The sequence below is a fragment of the Salminus brasiliensis genome, chromosome 20, assembly GCF_030463535.1.
Source record: "Salminus brasiliensis chromosome 20, fSalBra1.hap2, whole genome shotgun sequence".
Taxonomy (NCBI): domain Eukaryota; kingdom Metazoa; phylum Chordata; class Actinopteri; order Characiformes; family Bryconidae; genus Salminus; species Salminus brasiliensis.
The window spans coordinates 31,317,676-31,331,386 of record NC_132897.1 but is presented as its reverse complement, the minus strand read 5'-3'; the positions used below and the strand labels follow the sequence as shown (position 1 = coordinate 31,331,386).

The following is a 13,711-nucleotide window of genomic DNA, read 5'->3' as shown; positions in this document are numbered from 1 at the left end:
GAAATCAAGATCAAGATATCCACACGAAGAGAAGTCTAAAAGGACTACCTTTGGTATTGTGATCCTAGACTTTGTGATCAAATGATGAAAGCCTGAAAGACTTACTGTCTTTTTTTTTCTCTCCTTTTCCCCCAGTTCAGTCTGCAAGCAAGAGATGACTCAGGAGTGAATCAGCGCTGGTTTGACTGACAGGTGGCTTGGTGGGAAACAAGGCCTGGAGAGAGAGAGTGAGTCTGATAACAAGAGGGAAAGCGTCACCACAGTGATATCACCTTTCGGCCAGCGAAGGGGATCTTCTTACGCAACATGGCCTCCGCCACAGGACCGCTTTGGACGGAGAGGGAGTAACTGGACACAGTGGAGGTAGGAGAGGCTCTGTAGGTCTCGTTACCTTGAGTAAACCCTTTAACAGGGCACTTTCGGAGACCCTTGCAGACTCTCCTTTTCCTGTCAGCTTGACGATTCCTGTGTGGCAGTCGACTTCAAACCGCAGACAAACAGCCTGAGCTGAATGCCCTCTCTGCCCTCCCACAGTGGCATCAGTCTGTGGCGCTAAAGAAGAAACCTGTCAGCTGGACAATTTTCAGGACTCTTGCTGGAACGTTTTCCCAGAACGTTCTCTCCTCCCCCTTTCATGTTTGCTCGAGGCCCAAGTCTGCGGCTGGAGGCTCCGTCATGGCCAGGGCCCTGCTGAAGATCCAGCGCTACTTCCGCCGGAAGCCCGTCCGCTTCTTCTCCTTCATCCTCCTCTACCTCACTGCCGGCAGCCTTGTCTTCCTTCATTCCGGATTCTCCGGCGACGGTGGCCAGGCGGGTCGCGAGCCGCTTGCCTCGGCCGAGATTGGGGCCTTGTCCTCGGAAAGCCGTAGCCTGGGGCTCATTGGCAGGGTGTTTAAGGACACTCGTAGGGCCGCCCGCAGGTTCGGGCCGCCCTGGGCGAAGGGGAACGGGCAGGACGGTCCGGCGTGGGCAGGCGCCGGCAGCAGGAGCCGAGGAGCCAAAGGGAGAAGCGCCAAAGAGACAGAGGATGGGAGAGGTAAGAGGAACGCTTTGGTGCTACTAGGGATATTCCTGTCCAGTTTTTTATTTCTGTCTGCACTGGTGGTCGGCGTTAGCGATTTTCAGACCAGTCCTCAAGGAGCCCCAGCCGGACTCAGCCAAATATCTGCATTGTCAGGGGGTCCCTAAGAAACCTATATTAAGCATAAATACAAACATGTTCGTTCAAACACAGCCAGCAGCCACCTGTTCAGGGTTGCCTGGTTTAGCATTTTAACCCCTTAACACCTAAAGGCTTCTTACACACTAAAGTGTATTACTCAGTAACTACAGGGACTATTCTCTGGTAACAGAAGTATTTTATATTTTTATATTTTATATTTTAAGTATAACATTTTCGGCCCACCAACGGGCCATGGGCCACATCTCTTGGCCAGGGTCGCAGCGAATCTGAAGCCAACCCACAATTATTGGACCCACGGCAGAAATTTAATTCTGAATTATGAGATTTTTTCATTACCTTGTAGTATAACTTTTATTATTAGGCAAGGTAAAATAAATAGGCGTGTATAAATATTGTTTTTATATATGTTTATTTAAACAATTATATTAATACACATTAAAAATCTTCAGAAATGACAGAAAATAATAAACAACATAAAAAAGCATGACTATAATAATCTAGCATGGACCGCAGGGTATTCACTGGTATCTTTTGTCAGATGTTTTTGATTCCAAAGAGCATCTTTTAACACTTTGGTACCATATCATCAGCCAAGTACCTTGTTTATGATCTTTCATGATAAGATATTGCCAGTTTCTGTAATAACTCCAAACATCTGTATAATTGAGGCGTATGTGAGGCAATCACACTCAAAGCTGTGGGTTCATCAGTGGACCAAAAGGTAAATAAAGTCTATAGTGTTTGTGGTAATGTGAAGTCGACACCAGTTCTTTCAGATACCTGCACACTACCCTGCTCATCTGCTTGCTAACAGTCCAGTCTGGAGAGTGATTGCTGTCGTTAACGTTTGTGTTGTCATGTACAGAACACATAGGCTAATTTGCCAGAAACTCTAGATAGTTTGTTGTAATTGAATTGGCTGGCTGCTGTAGGTGCGTATTGACTTTGTCCAAAGGTCAGCCAAATGATCGCCATTAATAATGCCAATATTGCGTCAAACGAAAAGCTCCAGTGAATAAATAAATAATGAAATAAATCAAATAAAAGAATTCATTACACAGACAAATTTAGCCATATTGAGTAGGCGTACTGCTGTTAAGTCTCTTAGATTGCTGGTATAACGGGTGGCATTCAGATGAAATCAGCATACTGTGCTCTAATGAAGCAGATATTTGCAGTGCCTTCAGGAACAGGACGTTCTTGTGTAAGCGGGATTGTCCTCTGCCCGGCCTTTTAAAAAAACTAAATTAGCAGTAAGTCAGAAAACAGAGTCAGAGGAACACGAGTGGTCCCTGGCAGTGGTGCAGTTTTCCCTTTACCTATTATGTTGCCAATCAGCAATGTACGAGTATAAGTAGACCCACATAGCGAATGGCCTAGTTCTAAAACACACTTCCATCCAGCCCACATGCTGCTGTGAAGTGATGGCAACAACTCCATCCAGGTCACAGCTGGCTAATGTTGAGCCAGTTTTGGGCTAAAATAGAAATGTTGTATAAACCTTTTAAAGGGTGGTTTGCCTAAAAGCCTGAAGAGTTTAAATGCTGCTGAAACTGTGTTGCCATTGTCATGACCGACCCGCAAGGGTCGTAATTGGGCTGTATTTTACCCAGAATCACAAACAGCACGTTTTTTAATGGCTAACAGTACAATTTCAAAAAGGGTCCCTATGGATCTTGGTATAGTTAAATAATGAGTTTGATACATGGAAGTTAACACATTAAAAAAAAAAAAAAACATAAAACCGGCCAAACCCAAACTTTATTTAGGTCCATAAATTTACTTTTTTAAAATAGGCCTAAATAACAAGGCTAACCGCAGTGGCTGCTTCGGTAGAATACGAAAGGGAGGCTTAAAAAGCTTAAAGGTCAAAAGAGGGAACACCAGCAGGACACTGAGAGGATGGCAAAACTATCCAGTGCTAGGCCAGGCTAGGCTATGCTATAACGCTATATGCTATGTGGCTCCTGTGAACCGCTGTGCTGCCGTGAATCATCGACCCATAAAAGCAGAGCATGTCATTTTTTTCACAAGCCCACCACAAAAAGAAAATCAGTGTGTTTTATTTTGAGGAAAAATAACTGAGTTGAAAATAAAGTTAAAACTTAAAAGAGCAACTTCAAATATAAATAAAGGTGTTCAGCAGTTTGGAGGTGAGGTTGCGCTGAATTAGCCCTTTACACATTTAGCTTGCATAATGCTAATTGGTGACTATTAGCTATAAGCTTCCTTATGAGCTGTTTTAGCCATTAACATTATACATATCTCCATTGAAGCGTTAAAGTTGAGCTGACTTGTCTTGGCTAGGGCAGACATTCTTTTAAAACAACTCGGTGAAGTAATTTGAGGTCAGGTCTATTTGAAAAGAAGAAAAGGTTAATATTTGACCGCAATAATGGCTTGACTAGCAAGGGCACATGCCTCTCCTCGACTGCCTTCGCACACTAATGACTCATTACAGACGTGATAATTGCTGCTCACGTCTCTCGGCTCCACTCTCCTGGAGGAAAAAGATGTACATGGCTCGGATTCGGCAAGCTTAATGGAAAGAGCTGCGTTCGAGGCACCGAAGCCGTCCTCGTTAAACCAGGCCTAATTGGTGGAATGGTGTGTGCTGGCATGCTGGACAGTAAAGATGACCAGACAAGTTAACGAGGTGAAGGGCATGGGCTTTGGGGCTGGGGCTTTGGACATGTCTTCCAACAATCAGAGTGAACTGGGAAAATGCTAGCTCCGCTGTAGCAGCTCTTGAAGGCTGGTTTTAGTTCATTGTTGCAGGAGCTGGACTGATTGACTGCCCCTGTGATTAGAGCGGCAGTAAAACCCAAGTATCAGCTACTGTATTCACTGTTGCTTCACACATGTAGGACAACACCTACTTGTTCTGTGTTCTTAAGTATTTCATTGTATTTCAGTGTTGTGCTTTTGTATACAGCAGTTAGCCATAACATTAGAACCTAGAATATAGTGTAGGACCCCCATGTGCCGCCAGAACATCCTGTCCAGACAGGCTGGCTTTTGCCATGAGCCTTCTGCTGGTTTATTGTTGTCCACCTACCTATAACCACCTATCTAATAGTGTGAATACCCACCCTTGACTCAGGTTGCACTAGCAAGACTCCGTGCTGTGGACTGCATTAGGTGACGGAAGGTGGTCATCATTAAGATTAGCTTGTCCACAGTGGTGTGTCGATTGCTCTGTACCCCTCGCCTTTGTTGTCGCTCCACTCTGGAATCCATAACGCCACTGTTATGTCATTGGAAGGCACTGAATGTGCAAGAAGTCCATTTTCAGTATTTCTCTAGCAGGGGGGAAAAACAAACAATGACATTATGATGGATGAAATTAGATTAGCTTGTTCAGGGGGTGCCAACTGAACATGAAGATGTTCTGTTGCTGGGAACTATATATGAATCACAACCCCTCTTTAGCCCCCCAAATTTTAATTGTAATAATAAGCCAGTACAGTATGTTACTTTAGAAAAGGTCTAGCTCGATGGTAGCCAGTTGTTGCAGATGTTAAGCCAGTCTGGCTATCACCATCCAGCGGTCCAACTGTTCTTTGAACCACAGGGAGATGCTAGGAAAGCTGGAAAAGTCCAATACGAGGAGTGTATCCGTCTCTTCTCATTAAGCTAATCCGCTGCAATGTTGAAGCACCGTGAGCAGGTGCTTCTGGAGCATAAAGCTCCAGTCTCGGATAAAACCACATGCCCCTCACTCTCCCCAGCCATATGCAATGCCTCTTCCACAATTAGCATCTGATGATGAAGAGGAAGCCATGCACCTCAGTGGGAATGGTAATCCTCGGAGAGAAAGGCTCGCCTCGATGCTAACAGCTGGTACCAGTTCTGGGAAACTCTTTATCAGGGTAGCAAGTTTTGTTCTCATTACAGCGTTAAAGTGACTGTGTGAGTAACTTTCATATGAGGTAGGCTAATGAGAGGCATGGGGTCACTTCCAAACATGAACATACCTCAAAGCAGCTTTGCAGGGACAGGGGAATTCTTTTTGTCCAATGTTAGATAGCTGAAAGGTTGTAGTCAGGTTAGCTTTTAGAATATGTTCTGCTTGCTTTCGCCTGCTTTCACGCAGTATCAGTACCGCAGCGATAGCTGGACTCGGTCACCTTTGCTTCCTCTCTGTTGGTGTAGTTATCATCGCCAGCAGCATCGTTACCACGGTGGAAACATCACTATTGCGGCTTACCATCACTACCGATATTTTGGTCTACCATAAGCGCTCCAAAGAAGTACAGCTGGTGAGCTAGCGACAGGGTCAGGGGTGCCCAAGGCTCATTGATGCACGTTGGGAGCACAACACCACAATACAAACAATACAACTACAGTACAGTGTGTTGTGTTGTTCTTAAGGTCTGCCATAAGTTCATCACTTTGTGGTAACAGTGCTGATGGCACCCTTTTGTAGAGCCAGTCATGCTTTCTTTTAAATTCAACTTAGGGTGGTAAGTAATTAGTGAAGGACAGTAAATTCGATTGTGCATAACACGGCAGCAGTATGACTTGCAGTGAAGTGAACACCCCCCTCTCACCTCATCTACCATAATGTGTTAGAGGCAATGAGCGCTGACCCCTGCATGAACTCCTAACCTGTTTCTGGAACGTGTAATCCTACTGTAGAGCCTGTTTACACTTAGCCCCTTCATGCGTCTTCAGCTGATTGAATAGCTGTCTTACCATGTAAAAGGCCAGGTGTAAATGTAAGCAAGACACTTAGGAGACAGATTGCTAAACAGTCGCTCAGACACTTTAGGAGGGTGGTCTGAGGCGCGTTGGAGATGCAGCTAAGCCAAGTGTAAACGTGTCCCAAATAGGACTGAGTGAAATCTTGTAAAGGCAACTTTACAATCTGGAGCTTGTTTCCCTTATGAAATGCATAGCAGCATAGAGCAGGATTTCTGCGGCGCCATGCAGCATCCCAGGAGATTCCTAAAAGGGAAATTCTTAGATTTGCATTAGAATGCAAATTGAAGTTCTGTCTGTCAGACATATGTAAATGGAACGTGGGTATAATCCAGAAACCAGCTGCATGAACGGATATGTAGAAGCTAGGCTCCGGTGTTCATGTTGAGGATGTCTATCATCCTGTATGTGTCTTTTACAATCGGTTAATCCGCTAGACCTTATCATTTGTCTCTGGTCTATCTCTTCTTTTACATCCCAGTGAGTCTGTTTAAGCTTCCATTTCCTGCCTTAACTCCGATAAGATTTAGAGAGTCTCTATTTGAGTCTAGGTTCCTCTCAGTGGTTCTTCCTCATGTTCTTTGAGAGTTTCTCCAGTATAGTCTTGGGTCCTCTCATTGGGCTATCCCTATTCCCTTAAAGAGTGAGTTGTGGTTCCTCTCAGTGGTTCTTCCTCATGTTCTTTGAGAGTTTCTCCAGTATAGTCTTGGGTCCTCTCATTGGGCTATCCCTATTCCCTTAAAGAGTGAGTTGTGGTTCCTCTCAGTGGTTCTTCCATATGCTCTTTGGAAGCTTCTCCTTTGGAGTCTCGGTTCCTCTCAGTGGTTCTTCCTTGAGCTCTTTGGAAGCTTCTCCTTTGGAGTCTCGGTTCCTCTCAGTGGTTCTTCCTTGAGCTCTTTGGAAGCTTCTCCTTTGGAGTCTCGGTTCCTCTCAGTGGTTCTTCCTTGAGCTCTTTGGAAGCTTCTCCTTTGGAGTCTCGGTTCCTCTCAGTGGTTTTTCCCTATGCTCTTTGGAAGTTTGTCCTTTGGAGTCTCGGTTCCTCTCAGTGGTTCTTCCGTATGCTCTTTGGAGGCGTCTCTTTTGGAGTCTTGGTTCCTCTCAGTGGTTCTTCTGTATGCTCTTTGGAAGTTTGTCCTTTGGATTCTCGGTTCCTCTCAATGGTTCTTCAGTATGCTCTTTGGGAGCTTTTTCTTTGAAGTCTTGGCCCTCAGTTTGGGGGTTTCTCCCCATGATTAATAACAGAACACCGTCCAGCAAAAATTGGAACACCTAAACCAGTGGTAACTTTCCCTGGCATAAAGCCAATGCTTTGTTTGAGTTAGGTTTTCTATAATGCTATAAAACATGTTAGGTCACACATATAAATAATAACTAGGCTTTGTTTTTAAACCCCACCCCTCTTGAATGTGTTGCTTATGTTTGGGATTTAATTGTAATTGTGTTAATATGTGCTTCCTTATTAATATTAACAGATTTTGGCTGATTTTGGCTATTAAAGAGCACATGCAAAAATACCACAAGGGTAAAAAGAGAAATGACGTGCTGATCACCACCTCAGGACTTTATTACCAAACATATTGGCAAACATATTGCATAATGCATGGTGTGTTAAGTTTTATCAACCAGGCTCTTGTAATGTTTCCTGTAAAAATCCTTATACTTGGAATTGTAAGGGGAATTACACAAGTGCATAACACCAAAGAATGTCTGAAATTGGCCTGCGCCCACAGAAATCTCAGATCCATCAGAGGGCCAGTGTAGCGTTCTTGTAAATACAGCACTCAAGTGGTCTTAAATGAGCTGGAAAGATAGAGTAGGCTCAAACAGAGAGTATTTGAAAGTGATGGACAATAATCTTACTCCGTTACTGCAGTATGACTGCACTTATTTTGTAACTCATAATGCTAACAGGTCATTTTTCATTGTCTCTTAGCTACATTAGGAGTCAGACATGTAGGTTCACTATTGTGGGATTACATTTACTTAACACAAACTGACAGATGTGAATGCTTCTGTGCTGTAACCAAGCCTTGACCTCTTTAGTGTTTTCTAATGTATTTTGTCTACCAGTTTTGCTTTGGAGAGGCTGGTCAGATATCCCCACAGTATCTTTTCTATGATTTTTTTTTGCCTTCGAGAACTCACTGGTGACTCGATCTGCAGAAGCACAAAACCTTGGTGTAGTCATGGATGGCTAGTTATCGTTCTTGACTCATGTTCTTGACTCATTTCAGAATATAACCACTGCAACTCCCTTCTGGCTGGTCTTCTTATGCGCACCATCAGACCCCAGCAATTGATCCAGAATGCAGCAGTACGGGCTGTTTTCAACGTTTTCTACGTTCAGCCATGGACCCCTTGTAACCATGACACTGGCCTACAAAGCCAAGAATGGACCAGCCCCACCGTACTTGATGGCAGTGGTCAAAAGCTGATTAGTAGCAAGAGCCCTTCCAGCTTCAAGTATGACTTGGCTTGACCCGCCATCCCTTAAGATCGACGGAAGACCAGCGTCCAGGCTTTTTTCTGTCCTGGCACCAAAGTGGTGGAACGAACTTCCCCCGTTGTCCGACAGTCGCTTGCTGTCTTCAGACTGACTTCAAACGCAGACTGAAGACCCTCCTCTTCCAAGAGCATTTAGGCAAAGCGCAATGTGTTGAGTATTGGGGTCTCCGTACTGACTTTTGTATTTAGTAGCATCTAAGCTTAAAGGTGTCTTTTGGATCCTTGATAATACAAACTAGCTAAAAGGGCTAAAAAGTAAACAGTGAAGCACTTTTTTTTTTTCACGCTCTGGAGGTCTGTTGCCCACTGTCACTTTCTCCCAGGATAGATTTCAACGTCTAGGTCATGCTCTACCCAGATTCTGCATTCCGATCTTTTCACGGTAATGTGTGAATGACATCATTCTCCATTAACATTCCCCGGGATTCTCCACGGAATAACATGTAAGCCGGCCGTTTTAATTCACACTTCCATTATCTATTAATAGTAAGAAATGTTCAGTTACCCTGAGGCTTTGAGCGTAATCCACAGCTCTACTTCTCTCTGCCAAGATACATATAGGATCCAACTCTTAACGTGGTTAAAGTGGGTCACTGGAGCATTTCTGTGCTCCACAGTGCTGTAAAGAGATCTGTATGAATCATGCCCAAGACAAGTTGTCATATTCCATCTATCTGACCACGAAACCGAGCCGAGGTCGGCGGAGATGGTCCATTTGGGGGCCTATTCACAATGTAAAATTAATATTGTGCTAGAAAACGTATTCATAATGTATAGTTGGACGCTGTCATTCTAATGCATTATGCGTGTCGGAATGTCCGTACGGAGTGCAAGATGAATGGTGTAGAAATGTGCTGCTGTTGTGCAAGATTTCCATTTCTTGGAGTAGGTGTCCAGTCGATGAAGCTTAGACCAGACAGAGCCTCAAATGAAATGACTTAAATAGAGCTGGGCAATATGACGATATTTTATTGTATTGTGATGCATTTTGTTACTGTGATAACAATATGCTTTTCTAAGCATACTGTTCTGCTTAATAAACCGATTAGCTGCAGTGTATTTAGACTGGTTTAATTTAAAAGCAGATGTTGAATGAAAATCACTCTATTCAGTACGAGATAATCTGTTGCTACTGATGTATTTAGTCTGTGATTACATGTATCGTGATAAATATCGCATATTGCGAAGTCTTTACATATCATAATATAGTATTTTTACCATATCACCCAGCCCTAGACTTCGATTGCCCCTTACTTCAAATGTAATCGATCAACAAAGACATGTTTGGTGTCTGAAATTTGCTTCCGTAGTCTTGCAGTGGAGCTACGTGGCTAATGTAGCGCAGAAGTAATGGAAACTTATAACCACGCATTAGCATCATGTCCAACACCATCAATTTAGCAAGTAAACATCAATAGATTTGCTTATGTGTTTTCTGGCACTGTATGACACACTGTTATCTATGAGCATGGACTGAAGTGCATAGCTGAGATCAATAACAGCTAAACAGGACTGCAGTCATCTGGCCATTGGAACACTACCAACAGCACAGCATCTTTGTGAACTGGAGCCAAAGCTGCATGTGGTCCATTTAAGGATTAGTGCCTTGTTTAAGGGTTCAACAGCACCCAGAATCAAACCTCTCGCCTCCAGGTCCACCGGCCATTGGGTCATCACCCAATTTTTTGAGACACTAGTACTTAACATCTTGTGTCTAGGGCTATAGTCACATCCTCTATCCAACAGGACATTGTTCACCATGTATCACAACACCTGGGATCAAACCAATGACCTTTTGTGGCTGAGTCTTCTGGCTACTAGGACGGCACCGGGATCAGACCCATCCTGACCTCCTGTGGCCAATTCCACTCACCACTGAGATTGCAGATACACCAAAACACCCCTCATATTGATGGACTGGGATCAAACCTATCACCTCTTATGGCCAAGTCCACTGGCCACAAGGATAGAACAAAGATCAAACCCACAACCTCTTGTAGACACTTATTTCTAAAATAGTAGCTACACCACATGACCCCTATTAAAAATGAACTGGGATCAAACCCAAGACCGGTTGTGACCATGTCCCCTGGTCAGTAAGATAGCACCAGCAACCCTGTTACTATGAACTGGCATTAAAACCATGACCTCTTTTGGCCGAGCATGATTACACCACAACAACCCACTTTTTAATGAGCTGGGATTAAACCCAAGACCTCATATTTGTCAAGTCCTCTGATCACTAGGTTAGAACCAGGATCAAACCCGAGTCCTCATACTACCAAGATAGCAGCTACACCACAAGAGCCCTCATAATAATTAACTGGAACCATAATAATTAACCCAAGACTTCTTGTGATCAATTCCTTTTTAGCCACTTGGAGAGTAACAACACCCCTTTAGTACTGAACTGACATTGGACCCAAGCCCTCTTGTGTGCTTCTGGCCGCTGGGACACCGCCACGTCTCATGAACTTGTGTCTTTGGCCATAGCTAAGTCTTCTGGCAACAGGGGCACCACCTACACCACGGTATGCCTCTATATCTCCCTCTTGCCCTATTGTTCTTTCGCAGTAGACACCAATACGCAAGAGCAGCAATCTGCGCTTCGCCTGTATATAAAGCAGATTACTTGACAATACGATTACCGTACAGCACCGGATACTGGACCACTTCTCAGCCTTTTAGACGATTGCAATTATCTTAATGCTGTGGGTTAGCATTGGTATAATAGAACCCAGCTCTCCTTTTAGCCAGCTATTAGAAAAGGCATTAAAGACTAATGGAGAGACCTGATATGACATGGCACAGATGGATGCCATATATAAAAGCATGTGTATGTCTGTATTGTTTCAGTGAATGAGATTGATGTAAGGGATAATGGTGCATCATTATATAACTAGTGGACTGCTGGTGCTCTAAAAGGCTCAGAAGAGGCTGATAATGGCAACCATGAGAAGGCTATTCTGAAGAGGGTTTTTAATAGACTGGTTCCAGTGGTTTGAACCTATAGCCTCTTACTTTAGAGATTTTTGAGATGTTTCTACTGACCATTGTCTTGCTGATGGTTGGGTAGGTCTTGGCATGGTTTGGTAGTTTTTGCTGTAGGTGTTTTGCTGTATTGTGTGTTGACAGCCTATCAAATCGCTTCTTATTATAATATGAAGAGCTAAACATTACTGTATAAAGTCAGCCACTTAATACCACTTGTGTGGGTCTTCTGGGGATTTCACAAGACCTCTGAAGGTGTCTTGTGGTATCTGGCACAAAGATGTTAGCAGCAGAAACTTTAAGACCCTTGAAGTCCTTTAAGTTGTGAGGTTGGGCCTCACTGAGCCTTGTGCCCATGACTGTTTCCGGTACACCGATTGACCTTCCTTGGAGTACTTGTGGGACCATAGGGAACACCTGCTGTTTTGAATGTGCTCTGAGCCAGTGGTCTAGCTATCCGAGTGGCTTGGATTCTTAAGCTTGCCCGATTTATATCCCACCCCTTGATAGGTGCTACAAGGTGCAACAAGATAATGGGTGCTACTCATTGCACAACCCGGCTTTGATAATGATTGACTGTACTTAAAGCTCTGGTTTTCCTTCCAAAGACTATGGATTTGAGGTGCAGTTGCACCAGTAAGCCACTAGAGTGCACCATGACCCAAATGATTTGAGGCAAGGACTGACTGCTTTTACAGCCTCAAGCCATGTCCATAAGTAATCATGGAATTTAGTTGACCAATGGGACCATTTTTCTGTTTTAAAGTTGTTGTTTTTTTCATATTATGAACCACCCCTGGTTTGGATTTAACTCCACCCATTCTATCAGCTTTACCATACAGGAGCACTGTGGAGATGATTAATTCTAGACTGTGGTCAATCTGTTTCTCTGCATACTTTGTTAGCCTTCTTTCACCCTGTTCTTTCAAGGTCAGGACCCCACTATGGCCAGGACCACCACAGAGCAGACTGTAGTATTTGGGTGGTGGGTCATTCTCAGCAATACACTGACTGACATGGTGGTGGCAAGTGTGTTAGTAGTGAGTGTTGCACTGCTGGTGAGAGTCCACCTTGTAGATGTAAAGTGAGAGTCAGAAGCTCTGATCTGTTGGTGCACACTTTGTATTGGTCTTGTCTTTCATCAGTGCCCAAAGGATACTGCTATATTGACATTCGAGGTGTTTAAACACCCCAGCAGCACTGCTGTGTCCGATCCATGTCCGATCCTACTAACACGCCACCACCATGTCAGTCAGTGTCACTGCAGTGCTGAGAATGACCCATCATTTTAGCATCTGTGCATACAATATGAATTTGGGGGGGGGTATAGACGTCCCTTATTTTTTGTCTGGCAACGATGTGTGAAACTACCTCCACCATGTTTAAGCTGTACATACTTACTGTGAGTTGCCTTTGAAAATGCTGCTTTATTACCGCCACCAAAAGGGAGGTTCAAAAAACACAGGAGTCAAAGCTATGACTTATACACACACCTCAGTAATCAAACAATTACATTTATGGAAAACACAATTAGCAGATGTTGCTGCTGTGCTATATTCAGCAACATGACTAACAGCAGGAAGAACTTGATCCTGTGTTTTGAAAGGACATTGTGTCACTAATTTCTGTCTTTGTAAGGTTTTGCTTAACGTCTACACCAGATATATTATGTCATATTTCACACTTCCCCTTCTCTGTCTCTCTGACCTCCCCCCCCCCCCCCCCCGCCATTCTCTCCCTGCAGCAAAGTACATTGGCTGCTACGTTGACGACACGCACAAGAGGGCGCTTCGGGGAGTGTCCTTCTTTGACTACAAGAAAATGACAGTCTTCCGTTGCCAGGACAACTGCGCTGAGAGGTTTGGCAACTTGCAAACCACAACTTGCGCCACACGGACATATGCAGTGTCACACGGTTATGAATGCAACCACCACAAAAACCTCATATCGTCATCTTTGCCCAAAAACCCTTGCTTCTCCATTTTTCTTGTTTTTGGTTACTTTTTGACACAATATTTATTTGAATATTAAACAAATATTTAATCTGTACATTGTTTCAGCGTTCCGTGATGAATGGACCAAAGCCTTTTTTGCTGCCATTTCTGAGAAGCAAGGTTTGTGTGTGACAGTGACGATATGCTTGATTTACTCAACACAATAGTACGATCAGTAGATTTTCAGGAGATTGAATGCTTTTTACATTTAATGCTTGGCTATTGAATCCTGACCAGACAGAAATATTTTCCAGATAGCAAATGTTCACCAGCTATGTTGCCTGTGAGTTTAAATGCTATAAAGCCTTATATGTGATTGCCACCTGTAGGCCAG

General features: G+C 43.8%; 1 protein-coding gene across 4 annotated transcripts in view; it reads left to right on the top strand.

Annotated features, from left to right (window-relative positions):
• The window catches only part of wscd2 (WSC domain containing 2), a 78,824-nt gene that overhangs the window by 41,017 nt on the left and 24,096 nt on the right, over positions 1–13,711 (top strand). For 3 of the 4 annotated variants that reach the window (XM_072664860.1, XM_072664859.1, XM_072664861.1), the window contains exons 2-3: positions 136–1,036; positions 13,128–13,242. In XM_072664860.1, coding sequence (XP_072520961.1) covers positions 676–1,036; positions 13,128–13,242 — 476 coding nt within the window. In that variant the 5' untranslated portion in view covers positions 136–675. The remainder of the gene's footprint in view (positions 1–135; positions 1,037–13,127; positions 13,243–13,711) is intronic. The other variant, XM_072664862.1, reaches the window with a different exon arrangement.